General features: G+C 46.4%; 1 protein-coding gene across 1 annotated transcript; it reads right to left on the bottom strand.

The window, feature by feature from the left end:
* Window positions 1–1,151: 1,151 nt before the first annotated feature.
* On the bottom strand, window positions 1,152–21,960 carry RASD2 (RASD family member 2). Its single transcript, XM_001366574.4, has 3 exons — window positions 21,571–21,960; window positions 13,134–13,413; window positions 1,152–6,469 (listed from the first exon to the last, which is right to left on the bottom strand). Exons 2-3 carry the CDS (start codon window positions 13,402–13,404, stop codon window positions 5,940–5,942), a joined length of 801 nt encoding a protein of 266 aa, XP_001366611.1. The 5' UTR covers window positions 13,405–13,413; window positions 21,571–21,960; the 3' UTR covers window positions 1,152–5,939.
* Window positions 21,961–22,839: the final 879 nt, after the last annotated feature.

Raw genomic sequence — 22,839 nt, 5'->3', positions numbered from 1 at the left:
GCATTTTCCTCACTTCAGTATCAGCACTGCCACTGCCATAGGACCTTGGTTCAAACCTAGCTCTGGTTTGTACTAGTTGGGTGACCCTCTGTCATTGAACCCTTCTGGGCCTCAGTTTCCCCATCCATAAAATGGAGGGGAGATAAATGAGATGCTGCTGAAGTTCCTTCTAGTTTTATAATTCTAAGGTGTGTCATCTCTCTGGACCTCAGTTTTCTCATCAGTAAAATGACTATAGAGTGTCTAAGGTCCTTTCTAATCCCAAATCTATGATCTATGATCTCATAGACATCCTTTTTTACATTTTAAAATAAAACACACATGAACAGTCTACTTTTAGCCTCAAAATACCTTTATAGGCTGAGCAAAAGGGGCTGGTACCGCTCTCCCTCTTTTCTAGATGAAGAAACTGAGGCATGGAGAAATGTAATCACTTGTCTCCCAAAATCTAATTGAATAATTCCACAGGTAAATTATTTGTTGGCTCTGGGAGGGGGGAGGGAAGAGGAGAGGGGAGGAAAATAAATCCTGGAAACATGGGAAAATATTTAAAAAGAAAATAATTCCACAGGTAGCATTTATAGGATACTTGAAGGTTTGTAAAGTACTTCACAAATATTATGACATTTGAGTCTCATGGCAACCCTGGGAAGGAGGTGCTATTATCAGCCCCATTTTGGTAGACTGAGATGAAATGATTTATCCAGGGCTACATAGTAAGTGTTGGAGGTGGGATTTGAATTTGGGACTTCCTAAGTTCAAGTCTTTCAGAAAAAAAGATTGATATGTAGCTATGGTTTTTCTCAGGCTCCAAGAAGAACCTCTATTCTTTTTTTAATTGTTACCTTCTGTCTTAGATATGATACTAAGTATTGCTTCCATGGCAGAAGAGAAGTAAGACCTAGGCAACTGGAGTTAAGTGACTTGCCCAGGATCACATAGCTAAAAAGTGTCTGAGGCCAGATTTGAACCCAGGACCTCCCCCCTCTGGATCTAGCTCTCTATCCACTGAGTTGCTTAACTGCCCCAGAATCTCTATACTTAATCCCTGGAGGAATTCCACCCAATCAAATAGCATATCTGGACCTCCAACCCATACCTGCCTGTGCCACCACCATCTACTTCCTCTCTCAGAGACAAAGAAGACGCTCTTGCTGTCCAATATTTATTGAGAACCCTCACAACAGGGCTAGGCGCTATACAGAGCACACAGGCAGACTGGTTCCCTGCCCTCAAGGGGCTGACAGTCTATGGTGGTGGTACATATCACACATACAACAAAGAACTAACTCGGTGTCCACCATGGCCACCACCAGCACAGGGGGCTGACAGCCAAGCTCATCCTTGGAACCTTAATGTCTAATCAGCTTAAGCACTGATAGACAGGACAAGAAAGTTAGAAAGGAACACCACCAGCACAATGGGGAGAGAGGAGGAGGAGTGGGAAGGGAGAGTAGGACAGCAGATAATGTGCTGAGTCAGGAGAGCTACATTCCAATCCTGTCTCTGACCCTTATGACTCATGAGGCTTCAGGCAAATCTCTTCACTTCCCTGGGCCTCAGTTTCCCCGTTTGTAAAATGACAAGGTGGAACTAGATGCCCTCTGCGATCTCCTCCAGCCTCGGATGACCCCATTCTCAGGCTGGGGAAGGTCTTTAGCATTAAGAACATTACTAAGAACTATGACTATTAATCACATTCTTAATCCTCATGAATAGTATTCATAACACTTAAGAGCATCCTTAATAATGAATAGCATGAAACTCCAGTAAGAATATTCCTAGAAATATGACTTTGAACAATGTTACCGTCCTTAGGAGTGTGATTTTGCTCATGGACGTTCCCTTGCCAGTTTCCCTGACTTCTGTTGTATTTGAGGTCCAAAGGAGAAGCCTTGCCTGGAGCTGGGAGGACAGTTTGGTAAAGAAGCTGGCTTTAATTCTCCATCGGACATATGTACACTGGGGGAACTGGAGAAGGGTGTGTGTGTGGGGTAGGGAGTGCGGGCAGCTGAGAAACTCCAGGGAGACTCCTTGGAAGAGCTGGCAGAGAAGGCAGGGGGCCAGGGTGCAAGCAGGGGCAGGACAAGGATGTGGACAGAGCCTTGGATCTTGGTCGGAGTCCCTTGGTTCCAGTTCGGGTCCAGCTCCCCCTGACTATGGTTATGCAGTCAAGGCTCTTCATTTCCATGAGGCTGTTTTCTCATCTGTAAAATGGACTCATTTGACACTTTAAAATTTGTTCTGCTTACCTCACAGACTTGTTCTAAGGAAACAGACTTTCCCAGCTGACAGAGCCATAGAAAGAGCTGTTCTTACGATTGTTGCAAGTGCAGGGAATTTCATAGATAGATTCGAGGGCAAGTGGGCATTTCTTTGCAGATCCATCCATCACGCCTCTGAAAGCAGTCACGCGAGACACTAAGGCTTACCCAGTCCCAGTGCGAGTGGGACCTGGAGTTCGAATCCTGACTGACTCCCCACTTGCCTCCTGTGCCTCTGGCCTCTCCCCCACTGTGAGCCTCACTTACATCCCTTGGATAATAAGAGGATCAGCCTAGATGGCCCTGGGCTCCACTGGCAGCTCTCAGCTGATGACTTCTCAATCAGCCCACAGATCTGGGACCACATGGGAGAGGAAGGAGGCTGGGGAAGGAGTGGACTCGTCCCCATCCTGTTGCCTCTGACCGCCAAGGCTCTGAAATCACAACGAAGAGAGCACTTAGGGGAGCTACGTCTCAGAGAACTCACCTGGCCACACCGGGGACAGAGATGCCTAGGAGCAGAGGATGAGGCACCAAATGTGAGCAAAATGTACACAGGGATGGCCCCAAAGGGTTCCCGGACCTCTCCAGTTCAGTTTGTACATACATCATATACATTCATATATATGTACATGCGTGTGTGTGTGTGTATGAAGAAAATGCCCTACTTTTACAGGCCATTTATACAGACATGTAGATGGGAGGAAACTTTGTGCACTGCAAACATCTTCCAACTTGGTGCCAAAAGATTTGGTTCTCCTACTTATCTTCATGGTTTTGGTCAAGTCACTTAAACTCTGTACCTCAGTTTCCTCATCTGCAAAATAGGACTAATATACAATCTATTCTCTAGCTTGAGAACCCATGAATCCTACTTCTCTAGAATCAGAAGACATGGGTTCCAATCCTCCCTCTGATGCTTCTATCTATGTGATTTGGGGCTCAGTTTTCTCATCTGTAAAATTAAGGGGTTGGACTCAAGCTCAGAGGTCTCTTCCAGATCCAAGTCCTATTATGACACGATGCAGGGTCTTCTTAGAGACGGTGTTCTGGACAGAGCCCCACCGTTTCTGACCAGAAGACCTAGGTTCAGTTCTCAGATTCACCTGTTACTGGCTGATTCCATGTTAATGATCCCAGTTACATTTTTCTGCATCTCTGAGGTCCAGGGCTCTCATCTGCAAAATGGGAATCATATCATTTACCTCCCTGTTAGATAGAGTGGATAGAAAGCCAGGCCTAGAGACAGGAGGTCCTGGGTTCAGATCTGGCCTCAGACAGAGTCCTAGCTGGGTGACCCTGGGTAAGTAGCTTAACTCCAATTGCCTAGCCCTTGCAATTCCTCTGCTTTAGAACCAATACTTAGGATTGAATCTAAGAGCAGGGGAGGGTTTCAAAAGAACTTACTTCCCACTCCTCTTCTCCCTCCCTGGGTTGGAGAGCACCTGGGAGGCAGGTGGGGAAAGCTTGGTTCTAAACCTGTCGTTGCCACTAACTCCCCCTCCCCCTTCACCTCTCAGCCAGAAAGCACAGGAAAATGGAAAGAGCACTGGATTTGGATCATAGGATCATATATTTACAAGTTACCTAATCCAACCCTCTCATTTTGTATGCAGGGAAACCGAGGCCCAAAGAAGTTAAATTACTCCCCCAGCTCACAAGGCTATAAAGTATCAAACAAAGATTTGAAATGATGTCCTCTGATTCCAAATCCAGCTGCTTTCCTCAACCTGAGCTAGATCCTTGATTCCTCTCTTTATTGGGAGTTGGGGTATCTGGGTTTGAACCTCAGCTCCGACATACTCTACCTTGTGGCTATGGATAAATCATCTCATTTCACTGAGTTTTAGTTTTCTCATTTGTAAGATGAAGATTAAAAAAAAAACTTGTCCAGCTTTACCAAATTCATCAAGAGAATATTTTGAAAACCTTAAAATACTAGAGAAATGGGAGGTATTTTGTCAGCCTCAGTTTTCCCATCTGAAAAATGAGAGGGTTGGACTAGATGATCCTTCAGCTTTATAATTCTCCAAATCCATGATCTATGGAGCTTCAGGTGTTTGTGGAATACAATGAGATCCAATTATAAAGAACCTCCCTATGCCACAAATTTGTGAGTTAATCTCACTCCCCATGGCCTCATTGGGGTACCATAGATCCCATCCATTATAACAAAATGTGGATTGTGGAGATGATGTTCTTCCAGGGGTTATGGTCGGAAGACCTAGGTTTATTTCTATGCTTTGCCATTTATAGGCCAGCCAAGTCATTTGCCCACTCTGAATCTCAGCTTTCTCATTTGCAAAATGGGTATAACAACATTCACCTCCCACTTTTTTCCCCTTCACTGGGGGAGCATTTTGCAAACCTTCAATTACTACAGGATGAGAAGTTATTATTTTTTAAATTCTTGGCTATAAGGGATTTCAGAGGCCATCCAATCTGACCCCATCATTTTACAGAAGGGGAAACTGAGGTGCAGAGAGCCAAAATGGCCAGTCCTAGGTCATACAGGCAGTACAAGGCAGAGCTGGGATTCAAATTAGTTTTTCTGATTCTGCATTCCCTATTCTTGCCGCTAGCCCTGGGTCCTAGCTTAAGCTCAAGATTCTACTCTCTTTCCTTCCTTCTCCCAAATATGAAAAGGCTCAGATGCTTTTTACTGATCAGATGAGCCTGTGAGATCAAAGGAAGGCTGCCCAAGGTCACTGCCAGTGAGGGGAGAAATCAGGAGTCAGGCTGGGTGCTTCTGCAAGGAGGGGACAGAAGGGCAGGTGGTAAATATGGGCTGTTGGGGAAGGCGTTCCCTGCTCCCTAAAGGGAACAGGTGGCAGATGGGCTGGCTAAGAATGATGGCACAGGCCTCCTTAGGATGGTCCAGTGGTTTGGGTATCTATTTCTGTCCACATTCAAGGGACAATGGCCATGAGAATAAGGACAAATGATAAAACAAGGAGCTTAAGAAGAGAAATTCTTGGTACATCAAACACACCATATCAAACACATGAACACCACTGAGTCTACTTTGGTTGGGGAGTGGGGGAAGAGGGCATCCGCAGGAGAGGAAAAAAATCAACAGCAGAAAATAAGGACACAAATTCATGGGAGAGCTATGTGTCACCTCCCTCCTGCTCAGAGCAGCCCTCCCCCAAGCAGAGGACTGCAACACGGCTCAAAGACCCCAGACCCAATGCCCAGTCCAGTCCTCACCCAAGAGACAGTGACCCACAAGATGAGTTCAGAGGTTCAGTTGGATTGAGTCCTGGAGAAAGGCTTTGTGATTCTGCCTCCTGCCCCTTCTGAACTCCGACTGATGAGGTGTCATCCTCCAGAAGATGAAAGCTCTGGCTCACATTCACCCCAACTGAGATCTCTCATCTGTCTCCTTGGCAGAGAGACATTCTCCTACCAGGTGCAGGGAGTCAGTTATCCCAGTAAGAGACAGGGAGAATCAACGAGGAGAGGGGAGGCAGCAGAGAAGACCCAGAACTATTTACAGAGCCCAAGGGGCTGCTGCCTTGGTGTCCAGTGCAATTGGGCTCCCAGATGCAAGGGAGAAAGAGCAGCACTGCTGCCCAGTACCCTCATTCCTCCCAGGCTTGGCTGGGGACCTTCTCCAGAGCCATGTCCCTTAAGGCACTGCTGGGGTGAGCCTCCTTCCCTACAACACTCTTCTTACTGGATGGTGCATTTCTCCCTCTCTCGGGCTTGGCCCTCCCGCAAGACTTTGGCCTTGATGTATTTGAGGTCACTATTGACACTGGGCCGGCGGGCAAATGGGGAGATCATCCCATAGGCATCCATCTCCTTTACCCTGCGCATGCAGAAGGATTTCTGGTGGAAGGCATCTCCATACTGAACAGAGATCTTACGGTGCAAGGCTGGGCTCATCTCATGGGGAAGCTTGGCCATGCTGAAGAGCACGTAGAACATCTCATCTACGTTGGTGTTCTTCTTGGCTGACACTTCAAAGTAGGCACAGTTCTCATCACCAGAGACCAAGAGCTCAGCTTCATCGGTGGGGACCTGGCGGTATACTTCCCCATGGTCATTCTTGTTGCCACAGATCACCATGGGCAGGTCAGCTGCCTCCTTGGTCTTGTTCTTCAGGCAGGACTTGACTTCCAAGATCTGCTTCTGGAGACGTTTGACTTCGTCAAAGGACTCTCGGTTATCCAGGCTGAACACAAGGATGAAGACATCTCCTGTAGGAGAGATCAGAGAGGAAGGCTAGTTTAAGTAGATGCTGGGAGCCAGTAAAAGGGCATCAGACCTAGGTGTGAATTCTGCCTCCATCATTTACCAACTGTGTGGTGTGGGCCAAGATGCTTTATTTCTCTGCATCAGCTTGTGGTGGATAGGGCACTCAAATGGAAGGAAGGAAAGGAGGGAGGAAGGAAGGAAGAAAGAAAAAAGGAAGGAGGAATGAAGGAAGGAACGAAGGAAGAGAGGGGAGAAAGGAGGGATGGAAGGAAGGAAATGAGAAAAGGAGGGATGGAAAGAGGGAAGGAGGGGAGGAAAAAGGAAGGAAGAAAAGAAGGAGGGAAAGAAATGAGAAAAGAAGGGATGAAAGGAAAGGAGGGATGGAAAGAGGGAAGGAGGGAAGAAAATAAGGATTTATTAAGAATCTATTATGTGTCAGGTACTTTACTAAGTACTTTACAAACATCATTTCATTTGATCTTCACAACACCATAGGAGGCAGGTAATATTATTATAATTATTTTATAGTTGAGAAAACTGAGGCAGAGGGTAAGAGACTTGCCCAGGGTCACACAGCTAGTACGTGTTTAAGGCTACATCTGAACTCAGGTCTTCCTGACTCTAGGTTCAGCACTCTATTCATTGGGATTCAAATGCAGCCTCAGACACTTATCAGTTGTGTGACCCCTGGCAAGCCCCTTAACTATTGTTTCCTCATTTGTACAATAAGGAAGTTTGAACTGATGGGATCTAAGTTCTGAGCCCTCAGTTTCCTTCTCTGCCCTTTTGACTATCCACCTCCCTTGAATGAGCATCTGCAAAGTCTGTTCCATGAGTTTATCCCTAAAATGGGAGGAGGGGTTGGACTTAAGGACTTCTAGTCTGATCTTATGGGAGAGTCTCAGTTTTCTCATCCATAACATGGAGCTAATAAAACGTTCACTACCTTCCCCTCAAGACTGTTGGGGAAGAAGGTGCTATAAAAAGAAGTTGTTATTGTTAATAATTCCCCGGTTTTACTGCAGTTACCATGACTTTTTCTCAGAGGAGCTTTGGGCAAAGTTAGCCTGGCAATATTTTCCACTCTGGCTGCCAGGCCATGTCCCACTGTGATAATCCCTCACTCCCGAGGATTCTCCTGCCTTTCTCCACATTGTTGCCTCCCAAAATGGAGCCCTGCCTCACAGCTGGGGAGAACAATGCTATTGAATTAATGTCTTTTAGCATTTTCTGAGAGCCAATGGTGTGCGAGGTGTGATACGGAATGCAGAATGTCTTTAAACCTCCTTGGCTCCCCAGTCCTTCCTTTCTTTCCCCAGTTATTATTCTCAAGCAGTTTCCCCTAATAGAGGATGGTGATCTCAGAGAAAGTTATGGCTGGAAGGATCCTTCAAGGCCACTGAATCCAATCTCATTTTACAGATGGGGAAACTGAGGCCCAGAGAAAGTAAGATCTAGTCCAGGAGCACACAGCTAGAAATGGCAAAGCCAGGCCTCTAGTTGGGTCTTCAAATTCCACAAGCACTGCTCTGCCCTACACTAATATTAGCTCCAGTACAGGGGGTGATGGGAGGCCAAGCAGAACAATCCCTAAGATAGATCAGGTAGCCTTTCTGGGAGACAAACACAAGGAAGGAATACATTTCAGGCATGGGAGACAGCCTGGCAAATGTGCACATGGAGGAAAACAAGGGCTTGCCACTGGTGACAAAGGTAGAAAATGGCAGAGCTTGGGATTTGAACCCATGCCATTAGCTCTTTCTATTATACTATACTGTTCCAGACAAACGGTCTAGATCTAGTCTCCACTTGGACATATCTCTTCCCCACAATGATTTTGGGGGCCCTCTCTACTCCCAAGCTTGTCCCTAAAGGAAGCAGAGATGAATAATTCAGAAGAGATCATGCCAAACTATCTTTATTTCCCCTGTTGATAAGGTTATGAAGTGGTTAGAGCAGGACACTGCTATAAAATTTACTTAAATGATAGCAAACCATTTCTCGAAGTCTCTCTTTGGTTCTTCCCATGGAAAGGAAGAGATGAAAGAACAGTTTGGTTGGTGGAAAAAACTCTGAATCCAGAGTCAGGAATCACAGGTTCAAATTCCTGCCTTGCCATTTACTACCTCTGTGACTTCAGGCAAACCCTCTGGGCCTCAGTTTACTCTTCTGTCCAGGGTTGGACTTGATGGCCTCCGAGGTCCCTTCCAGTGTTATAATAAATCTAGGATCCTACATGGTCTAGGCCAGTGGTTCTCAAAGTATGGTCTGGGGATCCTTTCAGGGGCTGTACAATGGGGTCTTATTATTTTATTTTAATAATACTAAGATGTTTTGGTTTCTAACATTTTAAGTATTGATAGATAGACCCCCTAACCAAAAGCTCTTTGAGGTGGGTCTTCAGTTATTTGAGGGAGGTCCTTGATAATTTTAAGAGTGTAAAGAGATCCCAAGTTTGATAACCACTGATACCATCAGCTGGATGTGGGACTGGTTGGATGGCTAGACTCAGAGAATCCTCATTTATGGTTGCAGCCATCTTGGAAGGAGGTCTCCAGTGAAGTGGCCCCATGAAATTTAACATTTTTAACAATGGCTTGATTGCATGCTGTTCAAAGGACATGAAGCTGGGAGGAAAAATGCACACTCTGGATGACTGAGCTAGGAACCCCCCAAACCTTGACAGGCTTGGACATTGGGCTAAAATGTAATAGAGATTAAGGTCAAGTGCTGCTTGTGGGTCCCCAAAAATCAATTTGTTATGTCTGAAGCCCTTACCTTCTGGCTTAGAATCAGTGCTGTGTATTTGTACCAAGGCAGAAGAGTGGTAAGGGCTAGGCAATGGGGGTTAAGTGACTTGCCCAGGGTCACACAGCTGGGAAGTGTCTGAGGTCAGATTTGAACCTAGGACCTCCCATCTCTAGGCCTGGCTCTCCATCCACTGATCCCTGCTAGCTTTTCCCAATCAATTTCATAATAACAAATCTGTGAGAGGTGTAAAAGGACCAAATTCTGTCCCAAAAACATTTGGGGGCCTTAGTAGTCTAAACAGGAGAAGACAGTAGTCAAAAGAGAATGACTCTTGGGCCACGTTATGAGAAACATTTAATGTCTGGGTTCTTCCCATTCTCTGCACTGGTCAGACAGTATCTGGAGTTTGGTCCTCAGAGTTTAGGAAGAAAAGAAATCAGTATTTGCTAAGCACCTACCATATAGTACGAGGTAGGATTGGAATATAGGGTTACTATGTGCTAAGTTCTTTACAAAGATTATCTCTTTGTAGGGGAGGTAGGTGCTATTATTATCCTCATTTTACATTTGAGGAAACTGAGGTAGACAGAAATTATGTGAGCTGCTCAAAGTCACACAGCTAGTCAGTGTGTGAAGCTGGCATTTGAACTTGGGTCTTCTTGACTCCTCGATGGGAATTGTGGTGACCCCTAGGTAGCTGCCTCTAAAAGTTAAAGACTGTTTTGAGGAGGAGAGCCAGGCGAGTGAGAGGCTTCAAGATTGGTAACTGAATTGGGGCTTAGCCTGGAGAAGGGAAGACCCAGATACATGATAACTACCTGCCAGGACTTGAAAGACTGGCTGATAGAGGAGGGATTAGACACACTGGTTCTGTTGGACCCAAGAGAGCAGAGCCAGGAGCAAAGGGGGAGTGGGGGGGGGTAAGGGGCTTATAGTACATCTTCCTTCCTCACTCCCTGCTCAATCCTGGCCAGCTGGGGAGAGGGCAAAGCATGGGTTTCAGAATGGGCAACTGAGAACATCAGTGCTTGGAGAAGGAAGGACCGAGGGCATCTGTCTTTCCCCTTGCTTCCTCCCCTGACATCCCCCTTCCAGGTCACATCAGACTTCCATGGGTCCGTTAGCCCAAGAACTCAGAGTCCACTCTGTAGTCCCTCTGCTGAGATGGCCCAAATAGCTGTTCTCATTTCTCACCCCATTCCCCTCCAACTAATATCCTCCAAACATTAGCCTTGACCCTTCTCCTACAGGACAAACATGGAGGAAAAAATAGGTTCTGCTCTGCAGTCACCCCCTTGGTGACTTCAGAATCTAGGATATGTAGTTCACTGTAGTTCACTTCTTTCCCCATGTCACTGAACCTCCACCATATCTATCTCATAGCTCTTCTGGTATGCTTTAGAACCTCAGTTCAAATCCTGCCTCAGGCCCTTACTAGCTGTATGATCTTAAGACATGTCACTTCATTGATCTTTGCCTCAGTTTCCTCATCTTCCTCATGTAAAATGAGGTTAACAATAGCACTGCCTCAAAGGGCTGTTGTGAGGATCAAATGAGATAATAAACACTTTTCAAAAGAAACAAAAATAAGCGTAGCTGCTATTATGCATTCCTATTATTAGTCATTATCAGTCCTCATTGAAGGACTGATACCAAGAAGACCATACCAAGAAGAGAATTCTTTGGGGGTTACAGGACCTCATGAAGACACCTTCTGGCTCAAAGAAGGAGTGAGCTGTGCGTGTGGAGTTGTAGCCCCAAGACACAGATCAGCCCCGAGATGAAACAGAAATCCCCCAGCCTGGTATCTAAGGCTTGGCATGGTCCATTCCGATTATCCTTCCACTTCCCATTCTCCACAGGCTGACTGCTCAATTTCCCCCTTGCATCTCCCCATCTCCAAGCATCTGCACAGCTGGCTGGCTGGCTATGTGCTCACTCAAAGGGTGAGCCTCTCAGGATGCTCAGGAACAACAACGTCCCCATGAGCTCTCAGCTCACAGATTTCAGAGCAGGAGAGCCAGAGATTGGAGACTGGCGCTTTTCAAGAGGAGGAAGCAGGATGAGCCAAGGGGCAGTGATTTGTCCAGGGCACTGTGGTAAGGAACCACTGGCCAAGCCAGGATGAGGACCCTCTGATTACCAGACCCTTGGCCAAGACTGGGAAGGACTGTGGCTGCTCCCTGCCCCATCCCCAAAGTAGGCACTAAATAACGGTGTTTCATCGCATCAAACTGGATGCATTTGGGTCTGAGCCCCAGCTGGTTTATGGTGTCAGGGAAAGCATTCCTCGCTCGCCCCTCCTCCCACAATGTCATGCAATATTAATGGGGCATATTCTGTGGGCTGAGCGCTCCAGTGAGTACCCATCAGTCACTGTGCTCTCCTCTGCATACAAAACCACCAGAGCTGACTCACCTTGGAGCCCTTGCTCTAAGTTGTTTTTCCAATGAATTGAGGTCATAGGTTTGTCCTGATTCACCTCCCTCAGTGCCCCTCACCACCAGGAGCACAGGGGAGAGGATCCTGAGTCTTGGCATTCATCCCCAACTTCCTAGCTCTGTGATCTTGAACAAGGCTCTTACCCTCTTGGGGCTTCTGCAATAGGGATGCCATTCCTGTTCTGCTAAGGTCAAGTGAGACAGAGGCTATGGAGGAATCCAAGCAATTAGAATGTAAGCTCCATGGGGGCAGCTAGGTGGCTCAGTGGATTGAGAGCCAGGCCTGGAGATGGGAGGTCCTGGGCACTAGTTGGGTGACCCTGGGCAAGTCACTTAACCCCATTGCCTGGCCCTTACTCTTCTGCCTTGGAACCACTACAAATTATTCATTCTAAGATGGAAGGTAAAGGTTTAAAAAAATGTAAGTTCCTTGAGGGCAGGGACTGTTTGGCTTTTGTTTTTGAATCTCCAGGGCTGAGCCCAGTGCCTGGCATGTAACTGGTGCTTAATAAATGATTTTTTGATGGATTGACCAGAGTTGCCCAGGATGAGCAGGCCTGGATGGAGTTGAGCTAAGTCCCTGCAGACAGTCCTTAATAGACTAGAAGCTCCTTGAGGACAGGGTCCGTTTCATTTTTGTCTTTGTATCACCAGTGCCAGGAACAGTGCTTGACACAACTGAGGTTTCTTCCCTGATTCAATGATTGACTACCTGAAAGGGACTTGTTCTGGATTGGAGAATTTAGGGTTCTAAGATTTTTTCCTGTGATTTTGATACTCAGCAGAGTGTTTGGAATACAGGAAGTGCCTAAATAAATACTTGCTGATGAACTGATTGACATGCCTTGTGTCTTTCTGCCCCTCTGCTTCTGCTTAGACTGCCTCTCGCTGCCTCTCCACATCCAGATCCTGCCTAGCCTTGAACGTGTCCAGCTTAAGTCTATGGAACCTTCACTGGTCAGCTGAGGCAGAAAGCCAGATCACTGGATTTGAACTGAAAGGCTGTTGGTTCTGCTGCTTACCAACTGAGTAACCTTAGATAAATGATTACCTCTTCCTCTTATTCTTCTCCCACCTCAATTTCCCCATCTGAAAAAATGATAAAATGATCTTTGAGGTCTCCTATTTTTTTATTCCTACAAATCCTAAAGCACCAACATTATTAGCAAGTTGGATGGCCAAAGATGTCAGTAGTATTGACGTCATAGAATGGTAGTGCTAGAAAGAGCCATAGAGATCATTCCTTCATTTTACAGAAGAGGAAACTGAGACTAAGAAAGGGAAAGTAACTTGCTCAGGGTCATAAGCCAGAAAGCAGTAGAGAGGGATAAAAAATCATGGTCTTTCATTCCTAAATCTTGGCAAGGCCAATGGTACTCAAACCTTAGTGGCTCTCCTCTGTCCTCTTGAGGGATGGAACTCTCAGTCCCCACCCCCCCCCATCCCACTTTCTTCCTCCCTCCTAGATTCTCACCTGTAAGGATGGACAGCCTCCGCATGGCTGGGAAGGGGTGGTTGCCTGATGTGTCCAATATATCAAGCTGGTACATATCCCCTCGGATGTTGTAGACCTTCCGATGGAAGTCCTCAATGGTGGGTGTATATTGGTCTTCGAAACGGCCATTGAGGAAGCGAGAGACGATGGAGCTCTTGCCCACTCTGGAGGCCCCTAAGACTACCATGCGGTAGGAGTTCTTGGCCGGCACACTGAGTGCACAGTTCCCACTGGACGTCGTCTTCATCATCGCTTGGGGCTAATGGTGGGGAGAAAAAAGTGGAAAAGCTCAAGTTGTTCAATCGTTTCAGACTGTGAATGCAGTTGTGGCTTTCTTGGCAAAGATACTCAAGTGGCTTGCCATTCCTTTTCCAGTTCATTTCACAGATGAGCAAACTAAGAAGGCAAACAGAATCAAGTGATGTGTCCAGGGTCACACAGCTAGAGAGTGACTGAGGCTAGATTTGAACTCAGGAAGATGAGTCTTCCTGACTCTAGGGCCAGCATTCTCTCCACTGTGCCTCTCAACTGCCCCCCAAGAAAAGATCTAAAAACTGGCGTTGGCTTTCTAAGGGGTGAGACAGACTCTCCTAGACTGCTTCTTGCTCAGATGCTCATAATTGTTTTACTGAGAATGTTGCCAAGAGAACACCCATTCAGGTTAGGAACTAGACTGGATAAGGTCTGAAGCTCAGGCTGTCCTTTTGGTGTTCTGTGATTTTCACCTTTTCAGCTTGAATTTTCTATGTTGTAAGTTCTTGCCTACCTCTGAAATTCTCGTTCTAACCTCCTCCCTCTCCCTCCTGAGGACTGATATTCCCTGTTCTAAGACACCTCCCAAGCTCTGACTTCCTGGGGTTCCATGATGCTAAGAGATGGTGATAGGGGTTTGGTCAGGGCAAAAACAAAGGAGAAGAGCAGGTTTCTGGAATAAACAAAGGCATAGAAGGTTTTTGAGGGTGACCACCATCTCTGGGCTTCTCTGTTCTTTTAGTTCTATGTGGGGATTGGGGGAAAGATTAATGGGCAGGAAATAGCCTTCTATCCAATGGAGAAGGCTCAGTTCAAGGTGCAAGTCTTGGCATCCAGGAGACTTGGTTGTTTCATAATGCTAGGGTCCCTCCCTAGCATCATTCTTCTGCCTTGTCAAGCTGCCTAATCAGCCCAATCAGCCCTCCCTGACCCCTAATCCTCTTCTCTCAGGGCCAAGCTCTTTAGGCTTGTCCCACCTGGGTTTCTCCTTTGCAACATGCTACAGAAAATAAGAGTTCCAGCGCATCCATATTTATATTCTGGCTGGAGAGACTAAGGGTAGAAAGGAGGAAGAAATTCCCCCAAGGGCTATAAAAACTGAAATGGGCACATAAGTCCAGTTGGAATAACATCTTTGCTAGAGGTTTTTAAAAACAGCAAAGTCAGGAGGCAGCTAGGTGGATGGAGAGCCAGGACTAGAGATGGGAGGATACTAAGTTCAAATCTAGCTTCAGACACTTCCTAGCTGTGTGACCCTGGACAAGTCACTTGACCCCCATTGCCTAATTCTTACCACTCTTCTGCCTTGGAACCATTACACAGTATTGATTCTAAGATGAAAGGTAAGGGTTTAAAAAACAAACAGTGGGGGCAGCTGGGTAGCTCAGTGGATTAAGAGCCAGTCCTAGAGACGGGAGGTCCTAGGTTCAAATCTGACCTCAGCCACTTCCTGGCTGTGTGACCCTGGGCAAGTCACTTGACCCCAATTGCCTAGCCCTTACCATTCTTCTGCCTTGGAGCCAATACACAGTATTGACTCCAAAATGGAAGGTAAGGGTTTAAAAAAAAAAAAAACCAGGATGGGTAGGTAGGGGCACACAGTGGTGAGAGCTCAAATCCAGTCAGAGTTACTAGTCCTGTGACCTCAAGAAAGCCACTTAACTGCTATCTACCTCGATTTCCTCATCTGTAAAATGGGAATAATAATAGTATTATCTTCCAGGTTTATTGTGAGATAATGTATATAAAATGTTTTTAAAACCTTAGAGCATTATATAAATGCTAGCTTTAATCTTCATTTTATTTTTATTATTATTATTATTATAGCTGTTGGGATGGGAGGGCAGGTAGACAGACCTAAATTCTCATAGTTTGTCTTCCACTCACTCCTAGCACAGCATGATGTAGTGGACTCAGAGCCAAGGGTCCTGGGTTTGAACCCTCACTGATCCCTGGTAGCTGTGTGACCTTGGACAAATGATTTAACCTTTCAGAGTCTTGGTTTCCTTCTGTGTAAGGAAGGCATGAAAATTCTTTTCCTGCTTGTCTATATCATGGAATGACTGGAAGGGAAGTGCTTCGTAATCCTAAAAACTTCATCAAAATGGGACTTAAATTTGCTGCTTTTTCTAGGTCTCGCCCAGGACTTCCCTTTAGGGTGCAGGAGGAAAAGGCTGATGTTGATATGAACCAACTCTCCAAGCTCACAGGCAAAAACAAAGAGAACAGACCTTCCAGTGGCCTCTGACTCCCTACCAGATGAAGTCCAGACCCCTGATCCTGGCATTCAAAGCTTTCCATGCTTCAGCTTAATTTTACCTTGCAGACTTATCTCCTTTGGCCAGACTCATATCTGTACCATTATTTCTCAGAACTTGAGCTCCTACCATTCCTCCTTTCTGAAATGTTTTTCCTTATTCTTTCTCCAATTCCCTTTCCCAGTCCCCTACCCCCATTCTCCCTAACCTTCAAGGCCCAGCTCAATTGCCACCCCTTTTAGGAAGCCTTCCTGGATTGCCTTCATGCCTCAAGTCAGAAGGAGTCCCTCCTGCCTGTGCCCTTGGTCCTTATGCATGTAGATGAAATTCCTTGAATCTCTTTTTGTCTCTTTATTAGATAGGGACCTGCCTCATCCTTTCTCCCTAGAGTATTAGCATAGAATTTTAATAATAATGGCATTTTTATAGAGCTTAAAGGCCTGCAAAGTGATTTACATACATTATTGAGTCTCACAGAAGCCCTGGAATCATTCATTCATTTGTGGATCAGTGGAAAAATCCCAGGAATGATTATCAGGGGACCAGGGTTCCCATTCCTCCTCTGAAACTCATTGCCTAGTTGACTCTGAAGCAGTTACTTCATTTCTCTCTGCCTTGGTTTCCCTAGCTATAAAATAGGGGGATCCATGACTTCTGAGGTCCCCTGGAATTGTAGAGTTGTAGTCATCCCACAACCATTAGTAAGTCACCTTTTGTGTGCAAAGACAGACACAAGGAGGTTTATAAAGATGAACCAAGGCATGATCTGCACCGTATTGCCATGTTAAGTCTACAGAAAGCAAGAGCCTTTCTTATAGGTAATCAGGGCAGTCTTCCCAGAGGAGGGGCCATGTGAGGTAGAGCTGGAAGTCAGGGTAGAAATTCAAAGTATTTTAAATACATACTTACCATTTTGTCCCCTCTTCCCCCCCCCCCCAGCTCAACCAGACCATGGTTAAATTAAATAGACTCCTGACCCTTAGGGCAGGAGTCTGCCCAGCACTACATGCCAGTTCTGTCAAGCAGGACTGATGTTAACTTTCCTTTAGGGCGGAGAGAGCAGGAAAAGAGGGCATTACTCCAGGTGCCCAAAGGCTCACCCATTATCTCCCTAAGAGGAATCATCATATTTCCACCTTACTCTGACATTCTGGAATTATGGACTGGGTTTGAATCTTGCCTTTTCCACTAGATGGCTTTATTCTCTATTCAAACATCCTATAAACCCACTCCTCTGAGAACAAATGCAGTACCCTTCCCACCGTCCTCTACCATTCATATGCCATCTCCCATCTCAAGCCTTTGGGTACCTTGTTCAAGGGGTCTTTTGTGCTTTCCCCGATTATTAGCTCTTTCTTGACTCCAGGAAGAAACCATTGTTTTATTTTGTACATATTCGCTATTGAGTTGGCAGTAAATATGTTGTATATAGAATATAAACTCCTTGAGGTCAAGAACTGTCTCATTTTTGTCTTTTTGTTCCCAGTAGGGACTGGTAGGTATGCTGATTGATATAAACTTAACCACTCCCCAGGCTATGTATGTACACACCCCATCCCAGTGGTAGGCATCTTTATTAGATGCCTCCTGGAGCTGGAAAGTCTCTGCAACTTAGGATATCTCTGTTAGGAACAACAAAAACTGGTCAATGTTTCAACCTCAGGTCTGGGACTAGGGGGTTGGAAGGCAATGGAAAGAAATTAAGACCTAAGGCAATTAGAGGTGACTACTTCTCAGGGGCCCCCAGATCCCTAAAAACAATCTACCAGCACCCCTATCCTGTAACTCCCATCCCCTGATGCTTAGCAAGGATCACATATTATGAAAGCATAATAGACAAGATGAAAAGAGAGGGAATGAGGGAGGGTGGTTGGCAAGGGAGAGAAAAGAGAAGACAAATAGGAGAAACATTAAAATAGACAGAAGGGGGAAAGAGAGAAAGGGAAAGGAAAAGCAATGGGAAGGAGTTTAAAAAGGAGAAAGAATAAAATGTAAGAGAAATAGACAAAGACAGAGAGGGAAAGAATAAGAAAGAGGGAGAGAGAAAAAGATAGGTGAAAAGGGAGAGATGAGAGATAAATATAAAGGAGAAAAATTTGAGAACAGAGATATCAGTCAATCAACAAGCATTCATTATGAGATAGAGAAAAAGCAATAGAGATGAGAGAAATAGGGGAGAGAGATAGTCAGGGAGGAAGGAGGGGAAAGAAGTGGGGGGGAAGCAAAAGAGGGAATAAAAGATAAGTGAGAGAGATGAAATGAGGAGCAAAAAAGAGGGAGGGAATAAATTGAAAGAAACCCAGAAGGTAGAGAGAGTTGGAGATGGGGAAAAGGAGGGAAAAAGAGGAAAGGGTGGGGAGGGAGAAGGAAAAGAAGGAGAAAGATATGGAAGATACAAAGAGGAGAGGAGAGACAGATGTGAGAGGGGGAAATGAAAGAGACAGAAGAGGGGAAAAGGAAAAATCAAGAAGAGAGAGGGGGCAACATTTTTGGTTTTAAGGTCCATTTTAGTTCTGATAGTCTGTGGTCCCTCCTAGCTCTCATAAGAAAGAAAGCTGGAGGGGAGAGACACAGAGACAGATAGAAACAGAAAGAAACCCAGAGAAAGAAGGAAGAAAGAAGAGAGATAGAGAGGTGGGGAAGAATGAGATGAGAGAAAGGCAAAGTAGAGTAGAAAAAGAAGGAAAATGGAGGAGAGGAAGAAAAGAGAGTCTAAAGAAGAGAAACAGAAGGAGAAGCAGAGGATGGGGAAGAAGAGAAAAGGAAGGTAAAGAGGAAGAGCAGGGTAGAGAAAAGCAGCAAAAGCTATGTCTGGGAGACATCCCACTTTTCTCCCCTATACATCACTGAGGATGTCCCTTCTCTAAATGCTACAAGATGAGACTAGCATTGATTAACTTTAATATGTCAGAACATGAAGGATCTTTAAAGGTGTCATCCAAAGCCAGAACTTGAACCCAGGACCAGACCCCTAGGTCCTTTCATCTCCTGATTCTTCTATCTAGTGGAAAGGTGGAACACTAGTTTCTCTAGTAATTTCTCTGAAGGGAATTATAGACTCCCCCCCATACACCCATACACACACACACACACACACACACACATGCACAAATACCTACCCACCCACACAATTTCTAAAGCCATTTAGAATCAGGTCCAGACTAGATGAAAGCAATCTTAGCATCCCATGGGGATAATGACTTCATGAGGTACTTGGGCAGTAGGAGAGTGACCCCCCCTCATCCCTTCATGTTAGCCAGCTTCTGAGACATCACTCAGATAGTCACGGATAGCTCTTCAGTTCAACCAATAAATCAATCAAATGTGTCCAGCAATGTTCTAGGCACTGGAGACAGAAAGACAGAAATGGAAGTTCCTGTACATTTGGGGGGGTGATAGATAACACCTAAAATTGTATGTACAGCTACAATTCCAGTTCCTAGGTCCCTTCTCTGGACCTCAGTTTCCTCTTCTGTCAAAACCCTAGGAGATTTCAAAGGGCTCTTCTAACACAAAATCCTATGATTAACTGCTCCCACCTCCTGAGCCATCTGCCGGGGTCCCAGGGCATGAGCATATTATGCTTCATTGGATCCCAGATTTGGGTCTAGCCTTTTGAGCAATCTAAAATGGGACAGGCCATGGTGGTGTCAGAATCAGGGCAAAAAGTAGGCTTCATGTGCAACCATAGTAAAGGCATTAGGGGACTGTGAAGTCAGAGGGTCAGTGTTCGAATCCCAATGAAAGTTTATTTCCCCTGGTGACTTTGGACAAGTTCCTTAATCTCCCTGAGCCTCCGTTTCTTCACCTATAAAGTGAGGAGGGGTTGACCTCTGAGGTCCCTTACATCTCTAGGAGGTAGGATCCTAAGTTCTTTGACTCCAAAATCAAAGAGAAATGTCTTGAGGCTTATTCTTGGGCCCTTTCTGTTAGTCCAAGACCATGGAGGGGTGGGGAGGGAATGGTCCCTGGCTTCCTGGAAAGCAGCCTCTTTAGATACGCCCTACCCTTGATGGTTTCTATTCCATCCCCACCCCCTTGCATCTAAGGCACTTCCTGTAGAGGACGGAGTGGCCTTTTGCCATCCAGTCACCCTGAAGTCATGAAGCCTCAATGTCAACAGTCTTCCACAACACACAGCTAGAATGGTGCCTGGCACTGGGTGTTTTATGAGAAAATATATTTTCTAGAGGGGGTACTGTGACCTCCTTGAGTTTGATGTCTAAAATAGCCAGTTTGTAGGCAGTTTTTTTGCTGGCCCAGTTTTTAGCTGTTCTTGCTGTCTCTTCTTCCTAATCTGTTCACCTTAGATAAAATCTCTGGGATCACTCCCTTTACACAGAATTTTACAGGATCACAAACTAGAAGGGACCTCAGAGGCCATCTGGTCCAATCACCTCAATTTATAGATGAGGATACTGAGGCTGAGAGAAGGGAAGGGACTTAGGGTCACAAAAATAGAAAAAAGAAGTCTAGTCTGGCCCTTTATATTTTATGGAGGAGGAAAGGAGCCAGACAGGGCTCTGACACATAATGGCAGATCTGGGTTTCAAAACCAGGGCATTTGTCTTCAGACTCAACCCCCTGCCATTTCCCCCACTGTACCTCAATTCCTATGTAATCTTAGGAAAGATAATAAAGAAATATAATAAAGAAATTCCTTTTCTTGGGAGTTTATAAGATTCGAGCCCAATGTCCATCTCTGTTACTAACTATATAATCGTCAGTTATGCCTCAGTTTCCTTTAATGTAAGATAAGGAGGTTGACCTAGATAGCCTCTGAAGTCCCTTCGGGCTCTGTATCTAGGATCCTATGGACTGCTCATCACCCTTTCTGCCTGAAACCTCAGTTTCTACTCAAGCTGAAGCCTATCTTCTCTACTGCTTCTGTTGTGGCCATACCCAAAGGGGCAGGATAAGAAAGGCAGTATGGTCCAATGGAAAGAGCAAATGACTTAAAGTCAGGCAAACCTAGGTTTAAACCTCAGCTCTTCAATCCTAGGAAAGTCACTTCCTTTCCTAAGGCTCAGTTTCCTCATCTATTAAATGAGAAAATAGCCCTCCATACCACACATCTCATAATTGTTTTAAGGAGTTTTGAAGACCTTAAATGGTCATACAAATGAGACTTTTTGTTAAGCAAAGGCCAGAGACCACTGAAACCTCCATCTATATAGAATAAACTGGGCTAGATTCAAAGGGCCCACTAAGAATCCCTTCACAGAGCCAAGCCCAGGCTAGTCCAGAAGCTCCATTCAGCTCCTAGAAGAACCTAGGAATATAAATCTAAAGCTAGAAGGAACCTCAGAGGTTGTGAAGTCCAACCTCCTCATTTTACAGAGGAGGAAACTGAGTCTTCCCCCTCCCCTTGAGGGAGGAAAGAAGACAATAACAACAAGAGTAAGAGGAGCTATCATTGGGTTCTTCCTTTTCCTCTGAGGGTAAAAATCCCCTGCAGGAAGAAGCTCTTTCAACCTTTGGACACCCATTATCAACCCAGGGTTTTCCCCCTTGCTTGACAGTTGCCTGTCTCTATTCCTGTCCCTTGTCAGTGCTTCGAACTGTGGACAGATGTGGGACAGAAAGCCTTGAGGATAGAGTTGCTTGCCTCCATTCACTCGATAATTTCATCCTCAGAAGAAGCAATGTATGGAGAGGTTTGTAGTAGATAGGGCCCTGGACTGGTCTGGAAGCCTCGGGTTTGGGTTGCTCTGCAGATACTAGCTGTGTGGAACTAGGAGGACTCCATTTCCCCGACCTCAGTTTCTCATCTGTAAAATGGGGGAGGGATGAAGTCAGTGGTCTCTAAGACCCCTTTCAACTCCGAATCCATTATCCTGTGGTCCCAAGGGAAACGGAACTTTCCCATCCTGTTGCCTTGCACTGTAAGTGTTCCTCTCTCTTACCTGGGTGTGGAGGGGGCAGTCCCGACCCCCTGATGCAGCCACAGCGATTTGCCTTGTAGCCTTGTTAGAGGCTGAGGGATAGCTGGCGATTGGGCCGATCTCGAACTTGTCCCAAGTCACTGGCTGCGGGAGCTCCCCACTGCTGGCCAAGCCTGGTGGGACTGAGATGGGTACGAAGGTTTCGGAGACCTGAACCCCATGGAAGTGCTCTCCGAAGGTGCTGCTGGGCTCAGGCGAAGCCTTCTTCCACGACCGACCAGAGCTCGAAGAAAGCCCCGTAGCCGGGGACTCGGAAGGTGGGGTGAAGTAGAGTGGGGGTGTGTCTGCCCTGGCAGAGCAGTAGCGGGATTGAGGGGCGGCAAGCAGTGAGTGCTCACCCAAGGCAGGTATCAGGGGTTACAAAATCCCGGGATCTAAACCAGATGCCCTGGAAAACAGTTTTGCTCTCAGCCCAACCAGTTCCGCCCGTTTCCTATGGATCTGTTTGACCTGTTTCCCTCCCCGCTCCTCTTAGAAGGTTCCCAAGTTGGCAGGGTCCCTGCTTCCCTAGCTGCCAGATTCCTTACCCTCTGCCCACGTGAAGGAGAAGCTGAGGTCCTCTACGCCCACCCTCAGGAGGTGCCCACCTGTGAGCCCAGAGACCTTGCCAGGGCCGGTTCCTTCTTCCCTGCCCCTTGGCTGCTCTCGGGCACTGCCCGCAGCACCGGAGATAATTGCCGCTTGTCCTGGAGGACTGGCCCAGGGAGCGAATGTAAGGAGCGACCTGGGAACCCGGGAGGCCGTCCTCTCTAGAGAACGGGGGAGGTGAGGAGGAGACAGGGGGGCACCTTGGGGGCCTTCCCTCTTAAAGTTCTCTTTGGACTGGGTGCTTAGTCTTCGGTTCCTTTTCACCCCCTTCCTCCCAGGCCCTAAAGTCACCTCGGGAACTTTTCGGGGTGTCTTTGAGCCTCCAACTCTTCCCTTGGGGTGACTGAGGTGTCTCCCGGTGTTTAGTGGGTGCGTGGGTGGGGAAACGCGATTTTAAAGTCTCTGTTCAAGGGATCGGCTCCTCCAGGGCTCTGCCCCCGGCGGCCTGTATCACCGTTTCTGATCTCTTCGTCTATCCGTCTGTCCGTCTCTTCGTCCGTCTGTCCGCCCTTTCGAGCCTCCCGTAGTTCTCTCTCCGCGGGACCGCTGAGCCCCGGCTGCCGCTGCTGCTCTTGGCACTGCAGTGTCTATAGCCCGCTGACCCTTCTCCCCGCCCCCGGCCCTCAGCACCACACCCCCTAG

The sequence above is a fragment of the Monodelphis domestica genome, chromosome 5 (assembly GCF_027887165.1).
Source record: "Monodelphis domestica isolate mMonDom1 chromosome 5, mMonDom1.pri, whole genome shotgun sequence".
Taxonomy (NCBI): domain Eukaryota; kingdom Metazoa; phylum Chordata; class Mammalia; order Didelphimorphia; family Didelphidae; genus Monodelphis; species Monodelphis domestica.
This window is presented reverse-complemented; position numbering and strand designations above follow the sequence as displayed.